Source organism: Calonectris borealis, chromosome 21 (genome assembly GCF_964195595.1).
Source record: "Calonectris borealis chromosome 21, bCalBor7.hap1.2, whole genome shotgun sequence".
In the NCBI taxonomy this organism is placed as follows: domain Eukaryota; kingdom Metazoa; phylum Chordata; class Aves; order Procellariiformes; family Procellariidae; genus Calonectris; species Calonectris borealis.
This window is the reverse complement of record NC_134332.1, coordinates 9,525,344-9,546,136: the sequence shown is the minus strand read 5'-3', so window position 1 is coordinate 9,546,136 and position 20,793 is coordinate 9,525,344. Positions and strand designations below refer to the sequence as shown.

The following is a 20,793-nucleotide window of genomic DNA, read 5'->3' as shown; positions in this document are numbered from 1 at the left end:
AAATATTAACAGAATCTTTGTGATCAGTCTTCAGAGCATCATGCTAAATGTCTCAGGATGTGGACAGATGTTGCTTAAAATCCTCCCAGGCACTATACAAGCAATTATTTTCAGATTACCAACGCCAGTGTGTCTCTGTGAGCATTCAGATAATTATGGACAAAACCAAATTCTAGTCATGAGTCAATTTCTGTTTACACCCACTTAAAATTTACTTTAGAAGTCCGCCTGCAGGTTACACACCAAGGATACACCCCAGTGAATGACAGGCTTGCAAGACACTGAAGAAAACTATTCTGTAGACTTATAATGGTGTGCTTTCACAATGGAAAGGCAAATTGAAGGCTGGTAGTGAGGGAAAAAACTTAATTTATTTTCTATCTACTACTTCTACTGAATAAAAAACATACAGGAAGGATGGAATGGTATTAAGAACTGAAGTAGGCCCAAAAATCAATTTTCAGCAAGTGTAACTTTATTCTTGCTGATTGTAGAAAGGATATCAGTTTTATTAATATGGAAAAATATAATAATTCTCTGATCTTAAAGTCCCTCTTCCCCGTAAGTTTTTGTTTAAACCTGCAATTTTCTACAGAAAAATTCAGAGTTCATTTTGACACCTTACCTCCATAATCATATGAGTTTGGGTAATAGCCTGGATAATAATCACTCCATCCACTTTTTGTGTAATAATCTTCAGTATACCCTTGCCTGAAAGAAAGCACACAGGTATAAAAAGTTATTATTCCTCCTTCAATCTCTTCTAAAGTCAGCAGGAGATATGAAGAACTATATACCACAACTGATTACGTAGATTTTCATATTTAAAATAATGTATTAACAGGAAATCAATGAATCATAAAATTAAGACTTTACAAACCAATATATCACTAAATCATTGTGTGCCATAAAAAGCTGACAGCCCTTACTATACAGTAATTTAGTGATTTTTGTAAACTGCTTTGGTGATAAGTTTAATTACTTACAGACAATTGATCACAAAAAAATACTGCTGTAATTAGAATCCTTTGAACTGTCTCAACAGAGAAGTCAGCAACTTAACAAGTAACGAAATAATCGCTCCCTCAACTTCCACAGCGTTTTGTTATATATCTTACGGTGATGAAAAGAGGAGTATGGTCTGGAGAAGAGGTCATGAAAATGGGTCAGGACATGAACTAGCACTCTCATAGATAATTTTGAACACAGGGTTTCAGCCTCTGGGGCTGCCATTGTAGTATCTATCACCAACGTTAAATACAGACAGAAAAGAAACAAAACTAAAATACACTACACCTTTCTTTGGGTACCTGCCCAAAGAACTCAATATTGTATCACCTTGTTCAACTTGGAGCTGATGCCAATCTGTGGCTGGCAAGCACACAGTATACTACCATTGCAGGGCTAGCACTACCATAATCCCAATGCTTTATTTTCATTCTGCGCTCAGTCTGTTTCTCAATCTCAGCTTTTCAGTAGATGCAGCAATATTTTGAGTGTTAGCACATCCTTACATTTAAAACTTCAGTGAATAAATGACATAGCATTGAGATGCAATTGTAACACAGTAGATCACTACACAACTAATTCCAAGCATCTTCTAGGTTATTACCCTTCTCAATAGGCTTGGATGGACAGTAGTGTGCAGGAAAGGCTTGTTTTTCATTTGAGCAAACAGAGAGGACTGAACAGAAGAAAATGCTCATTTACAGAGCCCATGCTAGAATACTGATTGTCCAAATGAACAGAACAAGCACAAGAACCTGACTAAAACTAACACATCAAAGTAAGAGTCAGTACATATACAAATTAGAATACTTCTGATGGAAAAAGAAAGATGTAGCCATTACTTGAAAAATCATGAGCATTTATTATATGCCATTTTTATGACACCTTCCCACAATTTCTGAAAAAAGCTAGAAGATTAACGTTAGATGCAAAATGTAGTAGTGTGTCTACATATATGTAAGTACACATATATGCATATACATGTACATATACGTGTATGTATATACATATATGTTTGTATATACACGTGTGTATACACTCACAAACACATACACACACAGGAGGTAAAGATATTTAATGCCAATGTGGAATGATGGGAACTTTCATGCTCCTCTACAACTGATCATACAACTGATAGTGCAAACTCCAAAGTGGCCAAGCAAGTCAAGTGATGCTCCTCCCTGGAACGTGTGGGAAGTTTGCTAACACAGCACCTACCTCTGCAGAGGAGGAGATTTGATCTTATCAGATCAGGTTTATCCACCCAATCAATCTTCTCAGTCTCCTTCAGAAAGATGTTATTCCCCTCCCCAAACAGAGTTTACAAAGCTGCATCATCAGTACTGGTACATTAAGGGCAAGTTTCAGACACGCTATCACACCGACTTTGCCACTCTTAGGCTCTGCTGCCCTGCAGTACCATAGCACATCTGACTGCACTGTCACGTCACACATGAACACTGACAGAGCTACTCGTAACAGGCTTTGATCGGCCCAATGTCACCTATAGGAATTTCAACCTCTTATAAAAATAGTACATAGGAAGAGTATACACCAGGAAGTGCTACTAGAGGTTATTATCTGATTACAAGAGCTCACAGTGCACTTAGATTCACTTAAGAAGATGATAAAAGTTATCACATGCAGCTACAGCCATTGTTTTGTATTCCTCAAGGCCAATATACACCTCCTATAATCTTCTGGAGGTGTTAAGCAAAATATTATGTTTTTAATTTGAAGAATGCTCCATAAGTGAACTACCAACAACAACAGACAAATACTACAAAGGGTTTCATCATTTCCAGACAGATAACTGGGGTTCTCTCTCGGAAACCTGCAAACCCACCCACCAGATAATGCAACAGTAACATTGTCATTAATTTGAGGTTCATACAAATCACTTATGCAATAATCATCAGAAAGCAGTAATTCCTGGAAGGTAATTTGCTGCTTCTTGCTTGAGAAATACTAGAGATTTAACTTCTGCTTTTTATTTAATATTTGCAAGTAACATCTGAACACATTGTTTCCCTCCCTCAAATTTATTTCATATAATCAGACAGACCAAGGCTTTTAAGTTTTCCTAATTCATGTGCTACCTGCATGAAAACCTGTAGTGAAGTCAGTGGGTGAAACATGCCCACATAGCACCTTTGCTACATGAGAGTTTTGTGAGAAAGCTTAACCACACAGTTGAACTAATCATCCGACAAATTAACCTGACACAGCACCAGGATGTTTTCACTTGATTCACCATCTCTCTCTTCTGAACATCTGAAACACCGTATATCGGTAGGCCACACGTACTGCTATGCTTGCAAGGCAAATCCCAGACCTATGTGCAAAAGTGCCATTTATTAACAGAACTAGGGGCCACCGCTTAAGTGCTAGCCAGAAACTAAACCAGGATTGATAACAAACCCATGGCCTACACTGCTCTTTCACAGCACATGTGAAAAAGAGCTAACTTCAGCACTGAGTCCATCGCAGCGACTTCCTGCCCGGCAGAAATGCCAACAGCCACCCAGAGAACTGAATGAAAGGAGTAATAAGGCTTTAGCAACAGAAAAGGCTGCAGAATCATATCCTTTTCAGACGTGGCATTTGATACCGTCCGTTCCTATGGCAGCACACAATGAGTTTTTCAACTTCCTCACTGTGGCTTATGCTATAAAACTTCAACAGGCATCATTACACGCACTGCTTCAGGGTATACCAGATCTTTACTCAATTTAGGAATTGCATACCTAGAAGAAGGCCTGTCAGAGCAGTGACTAGCTCTGGAACTAGGACGTTCAGGCTCAGAATACCGATAGCTCCCAGGCTCCATATAAGCAGTACTGGTGCTATCATAGTGTCTGTAACGTGGGTCATACTGTCCGTAGCTATCCTCCTAGAAAAGAGATTGACATGTAAGGTAAGAAGCTTCCCACCTCCAAGAATAAACCTTTAAAAACAAACAAATCACCATACACACCACAGCTGTGATACCTGAAGAGATGCAGATCAATAGACTGCAGTATAGCTTTTGATACCTGTTGTGGGAAGTTATACTTAAGCCTATTAATATCCTAAACTTAAGAAAAAAACATTACGTCTGGACTAAAGGCAGTTCAACTACTATGCTGGCCACTCTGCTAAACTGTCAATAACTCAGGCAGCAGATGGGAACCAAATTTGAACACCTGGGCAGCCAAGATCATTATAACTGCCAACTTTTTCCAAAGAACCAAATAAATTGCTATCAGCTGACATCTGTGCCAACTGGAATTGATATTAGCAAATACTTTAAGTTTTTATAATCTTATTTATAATGTAAGTTTTGTTACTGCTATTTGGATTTTCCCTACAATTAAATACTTAACATGAATGCTATAATGAATGTTGATCATGACACAACTGTTTAAACTCATAATTCAAAGATGAAAATTACTAATACATACTGGGGGGGAAGGGAAAAATAAAAATTTACCATGTAATAAAGATGAGCTGCTGTTCTAGGGTCTGCAGGAGGATAAGATGGCGGATATGGAGGCTGGTAAGCATCATAAGGATGTCTATAGTAGTAGTAAGGGTTCTGAGGTGGACCAAAGGCATCCTGAGGAGTCTGAGGCAGGGATGGACGCTGCAGGTCTTGTTGCACATTTGGCACGACTGACTGACTGGTGGTGGTAGAAGGGGCTGTGGAAGTTGGAGCACTCAACGGCTGTCCAGACACTGGTTGCTTATCAGGACTCGTCTGATCGTACCTTGTTGCCAGCTGTGCTGAACCTGCCTCTTGGGGACCCACAGGTTGAGGATGGTTACTCATCACCTGGTTCTCACGCTGCTGTGATGCCTGCATGGCTTTAGTCCCTGCGGCAATCTGGTAGTTTGAAGGAATGGAGGACTGCCCAGGAGATGTTGGTTGCTGCATTTGAGCTGCTTGCATTTGTGGTTGAGATGGCAATGCTCCCTGTACAGCTCTGTCTGATACAGCCTGATGCTGTACATCTTTTGTGACCTGTTGATAGAAATGTTGTTTGTCATGCATCTCAGGACCCACCTGACCAGCACTACCAGCTGACTGTTGAGGATACACTGGACCACCAGAAAGTGACTGATTATGCACCTGTACAGAATTACTTGCACTGCTTTTCTCCAATGTCCGTGATACTGTGAAGTCGAGCACTCCAGCAGCTTCTTCTTTGCTCTTTGAATGATTTGCAGAATTATTAGCCTGTACTACAGAATTAACAGGGGGGACTAGTGCACTTGCACTTCCACTGGGGAGATTCATCCCAGGAGAAATGGATGCGTTAGACCCTGGCTTGCTAGCAAATTCAGGAACAAAACCTTCCATATTAACATTCTTTTGCCCTTCTGGAGCCAAATTAAGCGGCGTTTTCATAAGCAAGTTTGCAGGCTGATTAGAAGCAGTATCAGAGGAATTAACAGGGCTTTGTAATAAATTATGTTTTAACAGATTAGTATTTGGAAGTGCATTAACTAATAGAGATCCAACTTGCATCACAGGTAATGGCACGTTTTCCCCAGAAATGATCCCACCAGCATGTGAAATTTGGGGACCGATTGCAGGCTTGTCCCCAACTCCAGAGTCCTTCATTGGCTGAATGTTTTCATTGCTGCTTAGCTGATTAGATAGAGAAATAGAAAAATTAATTGGCTGAGCCAAGTTATAGCTTTGATTAGGCTGAGCAATCAGGATAGGCTGATTTTGCAAAGACTCTGTAGGTGGAGAAGACAACAAACTTGCATAACCAGAACTTGCCTGAGACTGAAGTGCCTCCTCTTCTCCCATTTTGGGAGGATTCTCAAGATTTTCAGAAGATATATTTCCATCTTGGGAAAGCTGCACAGCAATAGTCCCTGGTTTACTTGGCTGCTGATTAGACAGGCCTTCTTCTGGTGGCTGAATGACTTCTACAGTTTGTTTGGCAGGTACGTACACTGCAGGAGCAGCAGGAGCTAGAAGCACGTTTCCCCCAAAATTAGGTAACTCATTATGAGCCCACAAAGTTGTTGCTGGGCTATCACACTTCTTAACTGCTCCCTGAGCTCTTGTTGAGGACCTTCTCTCAGATACTGATTGTATGTTTTCCGTAACAGGTCCAGAGTGCAACATATTTCCAGCTTCACCACTGACTGCAAGAGGCAGTGGGTGTACCTGAGGCATGAAAATAGTTTCCAGGTTATCTGGTGGCTGTTCAAGATTGCCTGGGGACGCAGCTGGTACAGCTGTATTCTTCTTGATATTCTTTTGGTTTGAGTGGTTCTCTCTTAATTCAACCACCATCTTTGCTTGGTCAATCTCTGCAGGTTTTATACCAACTCCATGGGACCTCACAGGTTCAAAAGAACTATTTGCACTCGTCTGAAATACCCCTGTAGGCTTAGGAGGACTTGGAGTTGGAGGCTGGGATAGATTACCATGGTAGTTCTTGCCCAGGTTTAGCTCACTTGAATCGCCTCCCAAAGGAGAGGAGTCAATCTGTTTAAAGAAGCTAGCAGAAGATTCTTCATCAGGCTTCCCGCTTTCTTGCTGAATAAATGTACCGACTTGCTCTTGAGGTCTTGCTGAGCTAGAAGCGCTCCTATGGCTAATGTTGCTATAGTTTGAAGATACACTGTCTGGCCGGACAGGATGAGGTAATGAATCAGGTGCCTCCAAATTTGGTCCTCCTTCAGCATGGCTCACAACAGCATTCTTTGGAAGCATCTGACCTGGAAAGGATCCATATCTGTACAGATCAGGACCAGCAGCAGGGGATGAAGCACTGATGTTCTGTGGTTCACTTGGCAGCACTTCTTGATTCTGAATGCACTCCAGGTTCTCAACATTTTCATACTGTGACCCACCATTCCCAGATGTGTCACCTACACGTGCCTTGTCATCACAAACAAACATAGAGTGCTTAGTGGCCTGTGTCTCCTGCTGACTTACAATTTTAGGAAAGTACTGGACATCCATTCCTTTTTGTACCATCTCGTTGGCTGAACCTGTACCAATCTGCGCCTGAGAGAGAACATTAGTTGCAACCCGTTGAGGATGCATTGGCTGGTGATACAAGGATGCCGAATTTGGCTGACAAGCATCAAACTCCGTTTTCTCAACTATGTAATTTTTTTCAGATGAAAGTATTTCTTCATTTTCTGCCTCATCCCCTTTGAAAAACATAGAGAGAGTTCCTGAATCTCGATCTGTGGGAATAGGTCTATTTGATGTTTCAGACGTATCTGGAGACTGGGTTTTGGGGTTATTTTCCTGAGCTGTGGGAATGACAAAACTGAAGTCTTGCAACGGTGGCTGTGGGTAAAACGGTTCCTGGTATGGTTGACTTAACCAAGCGTTAGTCATTTCTGTGTTCTGCCTAAACACATTTCCAGGCTGGATGCTGTTCATGTGATGACTGCTATTTGCAGAGCCATTTTTCCCATTCTTTTCACAACCAACGGATAAAGGCGCTTGCATGATATTTTGTGGAATACCTTGATGTACAGGACCCTGCTGTAAATTTGTCTGTGGAGGAGGATGAGAAGTGCTAAGAGAAGACTGAGAAATGTTATGAACGTCAATCTGAGAAGGCGGCTCAGGATAGGGCACAAAATTTCGAACTGGAGACTGCAGGTTACCTTGAACAGGCCTCCATTGAGACATAGCCTGCTGAGGCAGTGGAGGGAAGAGTGCTGTTGCATTGGGTCCTGAAGGAACATCATTTGGATCTCTACTAACATCTTGTCTAGGTTTGTTTGACGCAGACACCATTCCAGGATGCACACTGAAAGAATTTTCAACTGCTGCTCCTGTATTATAATGCAATGGTACTGCAGGCCCATGGAGTCCAAGATCTGCATTTGGATGCACTTCTGTAGTACTATTTATAACATATCCTGGGGATGGTGAAGGAATCGGAACATTAGAAAACGTATTGGTATTTATTCCCGGTTGAGATACAGGAGCTGCTAAAGATGTATGCGGTCCATGAGGATTGTCCCCTGCACGTGACGGTGAAGTATGCATAATGGCTGGCTGCGGAAACACCGCTGGGGAAGAACTTTGCATAACCAATGCATTGCCCTTGGATGGATTATCTAAAGGGGAACCCTGTGGAGTTTGTCTGCCAAATGCAAAAGGGTCTGTCACAGGCTGCACTGGGGCAGCTGTTGCATTTGCTCGTTTACTGAGCGAGCTGTTTCTCCAGTACATGTTCTGAGCAATGCCTGCAGGAGGTGGAGCTGCCGCTCCTGCTGGAACAGTCTGTGGAGGCTGCTGCATGATGGCCTTCTAGCAGGTCAGATGCTAGATGACAAGCTAGTAGTGGATGCCGTAGACAGATTCCTTCTTCCACCCTGTTGAGGCAAAATAGATGACAAGTCAGTTTCCTTTCTCACAATACTTGCAGCACTTAAGCAATTTTTATTTTAGAAACAAAATTACTCAAAGAAGGTGAAGTGGAAAATATCTCTCTTCTCCAGAACGCATAAGAAATTTATACATAACATTGTATTTCTAAATCCAAGTCCAGTATTAATGAAGTTTAATGCTGTGTGGTAACAATGCACGTTATTTAACAACCGTATTAACAAATAGCTTTAAGTAAGAGCTATTTGTAAGTTCAGTCCTGTACAAACGTTAAAATCTCAAACTGTTAAAGCACCAATGGTATTATACTGTTACACTTCCCCAAATTTGTTTTAAGCAGAAGTATGCATCATAGACAAGACACAGCAGCAGACAGCCTACAATAGAACCTGCAAGCACTATGGCAAGCTCAATTTAATGATAGTTAAGAAATTATTATCTAACTCTAATTCTATTAGAGATGATCTTCAGCTCTGTTGCACTGTTGCTCAATGTGAATGGACCTTTTTACAGGTAAGATGAGAAGCAAGCATCTCAAGAAAGAATTCATCAGATGTTATTCCAGAACACAGTCCATTTTTGTTTTAATAAAGAAAACATTGTGTAGGACAGTAGTGTTATTTAATTTGAGAAAGGCAACTGGGTTTTCATCACAAATATTCTCTCTTCTAGATGAATACTGCATAATAGTAAAACTGCATTTAAGAATATAAAAGACAATCAACTCCCCCCACCTATTAATTAATCAATGTTCTCGCTTTAACACTAGTTGGACTTTGGCACTATATCAGAGTTATAGCAATATTTCAGGTTGGAAAGGACAGGCACAGAATTTTTCCAACTCTGCCAGCAAGAACTCCAAACAATACCAGTTAGGAATTTGGTACACAGGAAGTTCAGTAAATTAATCAAGAAGGTGTATTTTTCAATTTTATCACCCCTTAACAATCTGGGGAGGAGGGAAGCTGACAGTACTTCTTCAGTACTTGTCCAGTTCAGCTCAGTGAAGCTTTTGCAACATGTGATAGACTTGTTTTCTAAAGTACACAACAAATATGGTTTATATCATGTAGAATGAAGTACCCACGGCAATTGTTTCACACCAGATGTACTTCTGTTTATAGAAGACAGACAAAAGCTGTGTAATTTTTAGCTGTTTTTTTTTTTTAAAAGATTCAGCATCTTGTCAGTAAGAATAATAAAATGGGAAACCAGAAAAGTCAGATGTTTGTAATCAAGCAAAAATTTTTATAGCTGTAGAGAAGTTCAAATGCAAAACACTTCTGGTTAACAAAAATACATATTGAGTGAACACTGTGTAACTACATGTATTTCATAAAGATTTATAACTAAAAAATTCCAATAAAAAGCATACTGACCAGTACCCAGCATGATCTATACAGACTTTATCGGACACCAGTACAAATTACTCTAGGGAAAAAACCTCTTCCACTCATCACTGCAGAATCCAACAGTCCTATGTATAATGCAGGTCCCTCTTTCAGAGGGCCTAAAGTACCAGTCAACAGAGACTCTCTCAATTTCTCCCCCATATTCATATATTTCATAGCCATATCTTAAGTTAAGACTTCGTAAATTTGTTAAAATTTGTGCTTTGTTAAAATGGGAAAGACGACCAGAAACTGACTTCAACAGAAAAGCATTAAATAGAAAGCTTCATTAGTTTCATGCATTACTTGCATTTGTCTTCAACATTCTTTTTAAAACACAGCTGCCTGTTGAATTCCTATCAAGGAATACTTACAAAAAGGTTTTCGTGCTTTGCAATCTTTTCTCCTATTATGATACCGAGGTGAAGGTTTTCCAGCTGGCCATGCTTACTGCCAACCATGGAAACCCTGCCTAAACACCCACCTCAGTTTACACATGCTTAAGAAACCCAGACTGTTCTGGACGTCCCCCATTTATTTTTCATCATGTTCTTTACTGTATTAACCTAACTGCAAAAACTCCTCCCTCCCCTCCAAACAAACTAGTGTTTTTATGCAACATACTGCAAAGTGGGGAGGGAAAAAAGCTAATTAAAACATCTGCCAAGACAGTTACCACCTGGAAAGCACTAGCTTAACTGAACAAAATGTTGATATCTACCTAACAGTTCTGTTCTTAATAGAAAAGTTGTTTCTGAAATACAGTTGAGCACAAAAGCCAACTGTTTTTACAACTTAAATACCCACTTCCAAATTTCTAACGTGGACTTCACTCCTTACAGTGTCTTATCAGATGTACACAAAGAAAAAATCCTAATACTTTACCACATTTTTGTAACAACCAGTACCAGTAATTAGCTAATTAAGCGTAGAGTTCTACTTTAAAGCGCTGGCTTGCCATTCCTATAACAAGATCTCTAATGTTGCATTACAGGAGTTCAATATGATAGTATCAGATTCCTTACAGAAGGAAAGTTAATATTAACAGAACTGCACACAGTAGTAAAAGCATGCAAGATTTGAAGAATTAAGTCCAAATAAAATGAACATGCCCATGTCAGGTAATTTAAACAGAAGATATCAACTCGGTGATACTGACCCTCTCCACCCTAAATCCAGTATTAACAGAAATGCTGATTTTAAGAAATTTATAAATGAGAAATAACTACATAATTTAAGAGCAATCCATCTCTGCTTTATCTAGTTTGGAAATTCTTAACTTTCAGCAGGTTTATTAGTAGATAATGCAGAGCAGCCTCTAAACATTAGTCACCAGAAATAACAATTGCAGAAGGTGTTTCCAGACATGCCAAGAAAATGTTACCAAAGAGGAAAAAAAAGATTAAAATTACCCTTTAGACAAGGCCACCAATAAATTTCACCTGACAAGCTCTATAGTCATGATTAGTTTTAAACTCCTCTGTGAAAATTTATCTGCATGAATAGGAATAATTTATTTGGGGGAATTAATTTAATCCTATCTCCAAGGGACATAAGCTAAATAAATTACTCTTAAACAAGAATAAGTATGCCCACAAAGCAGGTTACAGAGTACTAATATTAATTCTCATGTGTGTCTATATATACACACACACGTTTGCACACATATGTGCATGTACCAAAGAATAAATAACATGTTCACATACACAGATTCCTACCAACGAGAACAAAGTGAATAAAAAACCCACTGCAATTCCAAAGACAAGAATAGCTGAAAAATGAGATCTGCAGCTTTAAAATCAGTATCTGGGACACTAGTTTTTCTAATTTTTTTTCCTATGTAGACAGCTGCACATCTGCACACATGTGGATGACACTCAGACTGAACACACTCTACATCTTTAGTACTGCTGATGGCTTCCTACCGGCTTTCTCATAGTTACAAATGTTATTCAGCAAAAAGAGCTCTTTGGGAATCAAAAACACAGAGCTTAATATGATTCACAGACAGCAGCAGCATAAAACATTCCCATTTGTTTTGTAAAGGAGACTGTCTACCAGTTCATCACACCAGCAGGTCCTGAACACTTTCAGGCAACTGTACTACTGAGTCAGCACCAGTTGCTACTCCAATAAAGCACAGACCTATGACACTTGACAAGTCGAAAAAACAACCCTGAGTTGCGAGAAGTATTGTGTCTCGTCAAAGGAAATACGCGATAACGAACGTCAGGCGATACTTCTCACCCCAGGACCTCTTTTTCTCTCCCTCACCCCATGAAATATTACTCGGAACGCCTGCAGTGTGTGCGCCGGTCCCACCGTGGTACTCGAGGCGACCCAGAACAGCCCAAATCCTGCAGGAAAGACGCCTCGGCAGCCCAGCCCCGCTGACTGCGGCAGTGCTTCAGCGCTTCGCCCCTCCTTGCGGCATCACAACCTGCCGTAACCGGGACCAGGGGCCGAGTCCCGGGACTGCCAGCGACCCGCCGCCTCCCTCCACTCCCACAGGCGGCCCCGGCTGCCACCGCCCTGCGGCCCACCCGCGCTGAGGCACGGCGGCGCCGGGCAGCTCCAGCCGCCCAGAGGGGGCACCGACCGCCGCCAGCCCCCGGGGCCCGCACCTCAGGCCCTGCGCTCCTCACGCAGCCCGCCCGGGATCCCCAGCCCTCCGGCTGTCCCCGGCCCGGCGCGCCCCGTCCCTCAGCTGCCCCTAGCGCTGCGGCAGCACCCGGCCCCGCCCCGCGGTACCTGGCAGCCCCCCCCGCCGACAGAGGCCCCTCAGCAGCGGGCGCCGCCTCCCCTCACGGCCGCAGCACCGGCCCCCTCCGCCGCCATCTTGGAACATCCGGCTCGGAGTTCCGCCGCCGCCGCCGACGTGTCACGCCGCGTCGCGCGATGACGCCACGGCGCGTGCAGGGCCCGGCGCTGCGCGCGCTTGTTTGTGTTTCTCTCCCGCCGGCTCCCCCCGCCCTTCCACCTTCCTTTAAAGGGAAAAGGGGGAAGGCAGAAGCGTCGGAGGGTAAAAAAAAAAAACCCCACTGAGGGCGGAAGCGGCCTCGACAGCTCCCATATCGCCGTGCCGCGGCCTGGCGCAGGCGCAGTGCGGCTGCGGACTCGGTATCGCCGGTTCGAGTCCCGGCTGGGGCGGCTGCGGGCGCGGCCGGTCCCTGCGCCTCCCCGGGTCGGCGCGGCACTCCCGGCTGTCCGCTCGGCGGAGCCTGGGCTGCGGGCGTCCCGAGGGGGCCCTTCTCCCCGCGGGGGAGCCGTGCTGCCAAGCCCCTGTCCGCCACAGGCCTCGCTCCCACCGGTCGGGGTTTGGCGGAGCGCGGCTCCGGGGGGTCCTGCTCTCCTCAGGCAGCCGCCGGGCACAGCGCGGTGCGGCCCGGCCGAGCGTCCGCCGGGACTTCCGAGCCCTCGGGTTTCCTGGGCCGGGTGCATTTGCGAAGGTGGCCGCCAGGGCGGGACAGAGGACCGCCGGCCCCGGCCCCGGGCGGCCTGCGCGGCGGGCTGCAGCTGGGGCCCGTTCTCTCTCAGGGCGGGAGCTGCAGGCAGCGGGGTCCGGGGGGACGAGGGGGAGCGGGGCGGTTCAGGAGACTGCCCCGGGTCGCTGAAGCTGAGAACGAGAAAAATTGGGTTTTTTGGAGGAAGAGGCAAACGCAAGAAACTGTTACTCGCTGCAAAGCGAGGTCCCTGTCCTGCAGGTCGATGGGGGATTAATTTGTGAAGGGATGTTAATTGTGTGGAGGGACGTTAATCATGCGAACTCTGGCGTACAAGTGTCCAAAAGCTGCAGCGTAGCAGATGCCTCGGTTCAGCCCTGCTGCACACAGCTATCGCTGGGATGCGTTAACTTTTAAAGGCTTATAAAAGCACTTCTCCAGAGAAGCATATGTTTGCATGTTTTTTTTTTTTAAGACAAGTTCGTAGCATGATACCAAACAGTTCTGTGCAAGTCTGAAGATTTTTCTCCACTCTGCTCTGTGTCCTAGTTCTGTGTTGAGGGTCTATTTCATGCAAACACGAAGCTTTTAAGGAGGGAGTCCCTGTTCAAACGTAAGAAAGATGTGTCTCATTTACAGGCTGTGGCCACTGTGCCGATATTGTCACACTCTGCACCCAACAACAAGCCTCGGAGGGAAAAACACAAACGACATAAACATCTTAATCAAGGGTCATTATCAGCACAAGAGCTGTTTCTGCACGCTTGATCATTAAAGCAGGGTAGTATCCTCAAAGCCCAGTCCAAGCAGGGGAAGCAGCACTTTGATGCTGGTGTGGGAACCAGAGGCAGCGCTGTGATTTTTTAAGTGCCTTTCATCTCCCTCTTTTGTAGGAACATTCTTATAAACCAGCTTGTCAAATACAATTTCCCTACACAAGCATGAATTGCAGATAAAGCCCTGGTCCTCCCTTGATATTTCCCCCAACAGGTGTAATCTGAGGAAACATGATTTTAATTAGCCTGACTGGCTTTTTAAAAATACATATGTATTTTGTAAATACCATCAACAGCTTACATCTGTATCTATAGCTATGTATTTACATTACATATCTAACCCTCCTCTTATACACCTATACACATACACAATGCAAACACTAATGATGGGCTCTCACCTTTGCTGTTCTCTTAGTAAGTATGTGATTGTAAAGAATTGTCACATTAAGACATTCAATCCCTTTTTACCCTGAAGCTTTCTAACTGATTTGCTGTACTCAGCAAATGCAGCCAGTTCTGGACTGGAGAGTGACCCATTACAAATAAAAAGGTTTGCTGGTGGGAAGAGGACAGCGTGTGTCCTTCTTTCCTGCTTCATCAGCTTACCTGATACAACACAAATGATACTGACCTTTTCCCATTAAATTCTGATAATTTATTCAGCCTTCAAGTTGCAGGCAACCATAAGCATAGCCCTGCCCCAGGAGCTCGCTATTAAAAGGATCATCCTCTGAGTCTGGAAACAGGGAAAATGGCTAAAGGAGAGTTCCTCTTATGAGTATCGGTATTCTGTATCAGGTTAGCCAACTTGGACAAGCTGAGCTTTATTTATTTATTCGTTTCGTTGCTGTGATTATTCAAACTACCCCAGCCACCTTAACCCATGTGTAATTCCAGAGAGGCTACACCTTAGATTAATTTGGCTCCTTTTGTACATTCTTAAGGGGGTGATTTGAACTGCAGTAACAATTCGGCAATCAGGGTTCAAGCAGCTGTTAGCAACTTTCTGAGCAAACACCAATAGCCTGGAGGTAAAAGCAATACAGAGTAGCAATTTCTAAATGTCCAATCTAATTGAGCAGGAATAATGAAAACAAAGAATAAAAAACCAAGCCCTCCAGCATGTAAACAAATAGTTCAGAGGCACCGATTCCTCATAGCATCAACATACTTGCCATCAGAATAGCTGGGTGCTAATCTTGTCTTACGCAAACACTTCTGAACCCTTCCCTTGGCATGGGATATCATTTTAGTGCTTCTCAGCCTTTTTCACCTGGAATGCTAAAACTGTGCTTGACGTGACCCATTAATTCCTCGGCATCTTCTGTTGACATGAGAGCTTGAAACTCAGCTCACAGCATCTTTACCAACATGAGGTAAAGATGAGCTTGTGGTTGGACAACATGGGTTGGTTGGAGGGGATTGGGGAAGGCAAATCCTTCTGGATAGAGAGTTGGTGGGAAAGCCCCAAGCGTGGAGGGAGGGTTTGAAACTGGGGCCATTTCTCGTTTCTCACTTAACTTTGCCTCAATCCCAGCTGGGGATCTGTGACCCCATGATCATCTCACGTACCCGCTCAGAAAAGCAAGAACAAGGGACTGGCAGGAGTTCGTGGGTCACCAGACGCCTTCATACATGTAAAAGTCATTGGGGCTAAACGCTTAAAAACTAAACTGTGTATCCTTACTCCTCTATTGCTTAGAAAACATTTTCTGACTTCTAGTTTGAATTACCTTGTGGCGAATTTATTAGTATCTATTCATGTGCCAATGCAGACCTTTTTGTTTTGCCTCTTTCCCTGGTATTTAGTCCCCTCTTTCCTCGTTCTGTCCCTCTGACCCATCCTCATGGAAAATTATGTGCTTTGCAGCCCCTTATTTCTTAAATGAGCCACGTGTTTAGTTGCCTCATGAAATGACATGTTGTTTTGCACATCCTCAGAACCCCTTTTTTTTAATCCATTCTATGCCAAATTCCCACCTAGACCATGAGTGACCAGAGTGCTGCACACTAGACCAGATAGGAGAGAGTCTTACCAACGCCTCACACTGGCACGAGCATCTCCCAGTCTCACCGGCAGCACGGAGGCACGCCGTGCTTGCAGCCAGCCACGGGCATGAGCACGTGTGGGAGAAGCCTGGAAGGATGGGCTGCGTGGGAACATGGCTGGATGTTCCCAGACGTGATTCATGGACAGCACATGTGCGAATTGCAGTGAAGGCAGACACGCTTCATCTAGCGTATCCCAGATGGGATGCAGCGAGACACAACTGGGGGAAGAGCACGTCTCAGGAAGCCCATCTCCAGGGTGTCCCTTGGGGTAACGAGATCCTCACTGGTGAACCACATTTTGCAGGGGGGAAGAGGGATTTGTCCTCAGTTAAAATAACCCTTTCCACAGAGTTTGCGAGTGCACACTGGCACATCGCCTCGCTGACCTCTGAAGGTGCTGCATTTCACTGCTGCTGGGTGGCACACAAAATGCCACTGGTGCGGCACCAGCTTCTGACCGGTTGTACAGCAAATGTCTGGCAGCCCCGAATCCGTCTGGGGCTGGATACTGGGTACGTGTACACACATGCCCACTCCCTCCCCGGCCGCGGAGTGGAAAATACCAGCATTCCAGGAGTTGCCAGGCTTATCTGATTTGGGAGGAGGTCCACGGCTCGGCTATTTATATCCAGTTACTTGGGGACTTCGCAGCTGCATTTGGACTACAGAGTCCCTGTGGGGAAGAGAAAGAATTAAATTAAATTACCTTAAAAATCTTGAGTGCAGCAAGGACAGCAAATGTTTCTGCGTGCTGTTTGTGCCCAGAGTGGCATTAGCGAAACTTTCCCTCGGGTGCTGCTGCCCCTCGGCAGTGTCATGGGATGGCTTCCCAGTTCCTATCTGTACAAGCCACCACATCTGAGAGCCCAGCCACATGCTCAGCGCCATGTGTGAAGTAGGAAGCACTATACATAATTCGTAACACCACTCGTAGAGGGCTCTGTTTCCATAGGCACTATGTAATTAAAAGCACGTGGCCATTTTTTACCCTTGGCTGTCTCATCAGCCAGAGAATGCTCCTAAAAACTTGATCAGAAAGCAAAGTTTTCAAGTGACAGAATACAGTACTTCGAACATGTGTGAGCGACGTTCTTTGAAACAACTTTTCAATGTTTCCCCTCTTAGATCCTGACCTAATGGCGGAGGCCTGAGAGAACATCAGAGCACCCACAGAACAGGTAAAGGGCTACCTGGGCAGAGCCCAGCCTGGCTGAGAGCCTCGCAGAGCCCCTCCCGCCTTGCTCAAACCAGACGTCTCGAGTTGGTGAGAGTTTTGCACAAGTTAAGGAGAAAGTTTCATTGTCCAAAACCCTGCTCTGAACTTTAACACAGAGAACAAGATGTTAGGAAAGTGCTGGTACTTTGTGCCGAGAGGCAGCCCTGCAGTATTGAAAGACAGCGGGTATCAAGCCCAGATTTCAATCAATCCGTAACAAAAACACTAAGTTCCAGTTTTAGTAAAATCTAGATGCCCAGAAGCATCATTTATTGCAAATCAGTTAACCAAAAAAAATACATCATTTTTGCAAACTACAACTTTGCATGTAGATAACTTTATTACAGAAGATATCTTTTCTTAAACTACACTCTAGTTTATAAAACATAGGAAGATTCAACACCACATGATGTTTTTATCACTCATATTAGGCATGTCACAATAACAATGGTCTGAAATGTTAACTAAGATGAGTGCTCAGCAAGGCGCTGTGCCTTGAGAAATATCCATTTTATTTGGTGTTCTAATAAAAAGGAATGAGGAAAAGGAACCTTTTCTTAGGTTTTCTTGATTAACTGCTCTCTATTTGCCTGTCCCATACACATATCTAGTCTTAGGGTGTCTGCTTGCCTTTGCACCCGAGTGAGTGATATTTCAACACCTCTATAAGGTGATATATTTATGATATATTTAAGACTTGCTCATTTAGATTTTTGAAACAAAATCCACCTTTTCTTAAAAAAAACATATTTACAAACATTAAATCTGCCACAGGCTTATACTATATTTTACATGATACACAGAAAGAGTGTACATCAATATAAAAAAAGATGCATCACTCCAGACTAACAAGAACAAAATGTTAACGTTTCACAGCACAGCCTCGGCTGTGCTGTCCTTCGCCCTCCTGTTTAGCCAGTCCAGCATCCCACCAAAACCGGCAGCGCTTTCCACTGAGCACCCAGCAATCGCGCTGCCAGAGGAGCTGGATACGGGCGAGCACTTGGTGGTGGCAGTGTTATAATGCTTTGTAATCTCACTCAGGTTGTCTGCATTACGAGACACACCTTCTTTAAAATAGGCAGGCCATCCTTAAAATAAGGATGTGGTTTACAAGTTTATATTGGCATTTATTTCTTAAACAGTTACTCAAATGCAAACATGAAAACAAAAAACAGTAAAGATATTCAAAGTAAAATTAAGTCTCCTTTGTGTATAAACTCCACAGTTATGGGTTTGGTATATACTCCATAGTTATGGGCTTGTTCTCTTAAAAGTTTGGCAAATGCACTTCTTTTTGGTGGGGGCCAGTATTCATGTTTTGTAGGGTTTTTTTTTTAGCTTAGAACCTGTTCTTACAGGTCTATAATCCTGATTTTTTTTTTTAGATCATAAAAATCATTTAAATATATATATTTTTTTAATATATAAAAACAAGAGAGAACAAAAATTTCTATTATCAAGGCAAATGTACAACTATATAATACTGAAATTTAAACAAAGATTCATGACAGGTACCATAAAATGTCCTCTCAGATATAATAGCAAAGGAAACATTTTAAAGTACATTTCAAAAATCTGTCCATACTTAATTCCCCCCCCCCCCCCCCCAGGAGTGGTATTTTTAGTCAATTTTTCCTTCTCCTTTTCTTTCTCACCTCTCTTTCTGAGTTGAAAGAGAAAAAAAATAAATTAATGGCATTTCAGAATCACAAATGGCTGCTTATAGCTTTACATAAACATTTCCTCTCAAATCAAACACAATGTACCCCCCCAAACAAAAGAGAATGTCCTATAAAAACCTATTTTTTTGATTTCTTGAAACACAACTGGTGTCCCACATTGAGTTCTTAACAATAGAACATATAAATAAAAAGGCAGTGTTTTCATGTAGAATAAAAAGTACATAAATAAATACTAAAAAAAAAGGAATTAATTTGTCTTTTTATTTTTTTCATAAAAACATATTTAAAAAGGATCCTTTAATAAAAGCATCCGATGTCCTTTTAAAAAAGATCTCCCTCAAGCTTCCAACTCCCACTGAGCTCCAGCGTCTCTGAAACACCGTCTTTTACTTGAAGGCTTCGGGGATGTGTCCCATCTGTGACTGCATACTCGTGGGAGGGCTGGAAATGCCCTCGGACCAGTCGGACACGTTGGAGTGAGGAGATGAGCTGGACCACTGGTCCGGCGACTCCGGAGACGGCGTTAGGAAAGGGTGGTCGGGCACCTGGAGCTGGTGGCTGGGGGTGTTGTCCAAGGGGGAGGAATAACTGTGCTGGGAAGGTGGAGTTAGAAACTGCGTGGTGGTCATGGGCTGGGCGAGGGAGGATGGCAGAGACGTGGGCAGCATCTGGGAATCTTGAGGCAGGATCGTGTGGACCGCCATGGTACTGCTGCTCGCCGGCTGCATGTCGGGCTGGCTCAGCTCGGTACCAAGGAAATTTTGGCCGATGTGGCCGCTCGCATTGGAGCTGGGGTTGTGATGCTGCTGCGGCTGCTGCTGCTGTGGCTGCTGCTGGGGTTGCTGCGGCTGCTGCTGCGGCTGCATGTTTTGCTGCTGGAGCTGTTGCTGCTGCATCTGCTGTAGCTGCTGGCTCTGCATCAGGTGAGGCTGGGAAGCCAGCCGGGTGTTGGGCATGGCCTGGTAGCTCATCATCTGCGACAAGCTTGTGGTGGGCAAGCCGTTGTGCAGGGAGGTCATCATGCCGTGTTGAAGGTTTTGCGTCTGCTGATGCGCCCCTGGTTGCATGTTGCCTCTCATCGGGTTGTACTGATTCTGGACCATGCCGTTCTGCAGCCGGGTGAGCCAGTCACACTGCCCGTTCAGACCGGCCGCTCCGCCGACGGAGAAATTCATCGGGGCGTTGCTCATCACTGTGCTGGGGCTGGAGACGGGGAGGTGAGAGAGACGCGGCGGCACTGAATCGAAGGCCATCCTGCTGGAGCTTCCCATGGCCATATCCTGCTTCCCCGCCATGTTGAGGTGATTGATGCTCATGTGGGCATCAGGCATGCCTGGCAGATGATTCAGAGGCATGGAAGGGGACTGCTGAAATGGAGAGGTCATCAGCGGAGGAGAGGCAACATCCGACAGGTACCCATGGGGTGACTCCAGGGAGTCCACTGGAGACAACACACTGGAGTTGTCAAGCAGACATCCTTTTCCATCTTGTGATTTTTTCCTCCGGGCTTTGAGGTCTTTGGCATCCTTGCCATTGCAGCTCAGGCCCTTGGTACTCGGCTTCCTGGCCTTCTTACCCTGGACGGCAGGTTTCAGGTTGCCGATGTAGCTGTTGGGAGAGCAGAGCGGTGGGGACAGCGTGGGTGCCCCAAGCGGGCCGTTGTGCAGCGGCGGGCTCCGCACCAGGTTGTACTCGTCCAGCAGCCTCACGATGTCGTGGTGCATCCGCTCCTGGGCTATGTCCCGTGGGAGCCGGTCCATGTGGTCCGTGATGTCGCGGTTGGCAAAATGGTCCAGCAGGACCTTGGCGGTTTCATAGCTCCCTTCTCTGGCTGCGAGGAAGAGTGGGGTCTCCTCCTA

General features: G+C 44.3%; 2 protein-coding genes across 10 annotated transcripts in view; both read right to left on the bottom strand.

The window, feature by feature from the left end:
• Window positions 1–12,621, bottom strand: part of SEC16A (SEC16 homolog A, endoplasmic reticulum export factor) — a 32,042-nt gene extending 19,421 nt beyond the window's left edge. For 6 of the 8 annotated variants that reach the window (XM_075170710.1, XM_075170709.1, XM_075170712.1 and 3 more), the window contains exons 1-4: window positions 12,514–12,621; window positions 4,481–8,358; window positions 3,756–3,901; window positions 626–711 (exon numbers count right to left, since the gene is read on the bottom strand). In XM_075170710.1, the coding sequence (XP_075026811.1) occupies window positions 626–711; window positions 3,756–3,901; window positions 4,481–8,284 (4,036 nt within the window). In that variant the 5' untranslated portion in view covers window positions 8,285–8,358; window positions 12,514–12,621. The remainder of the gene's footprint in view (window positions 1–625; window positions 712–3,755; window positions 3,902–4,480; window positions 8,359–12,513) is intronic. The other 2 variants (XM_075170714.1, XM_075170715.1) reach the window with 2 other exon arrangements.
• Window positions 12,622–17,485: 4,864 nt separating this feature from the next.
• Window positions 17,486–20,793, bottom strand: part of NOTCH1 (notch receptor 1) — a 44,510-nt gene continuing 41,202 nt past the window's right edge. For both annotated transcript variants that reach the window (XM_075170706.1, XM_075170707.1), the window contains exon 34: window positions 17,486–20,790. In XM_075170706.1, the coding sequence (XP_075026807.1) occupies window positions 19,321–20,790 (1,470 nt within the window). In that variant the 3' untranslated portion in view covers window positions 17,486–19,320. The remainder of the gene's footprint in view (window positions 20,791–20,793) is intronic.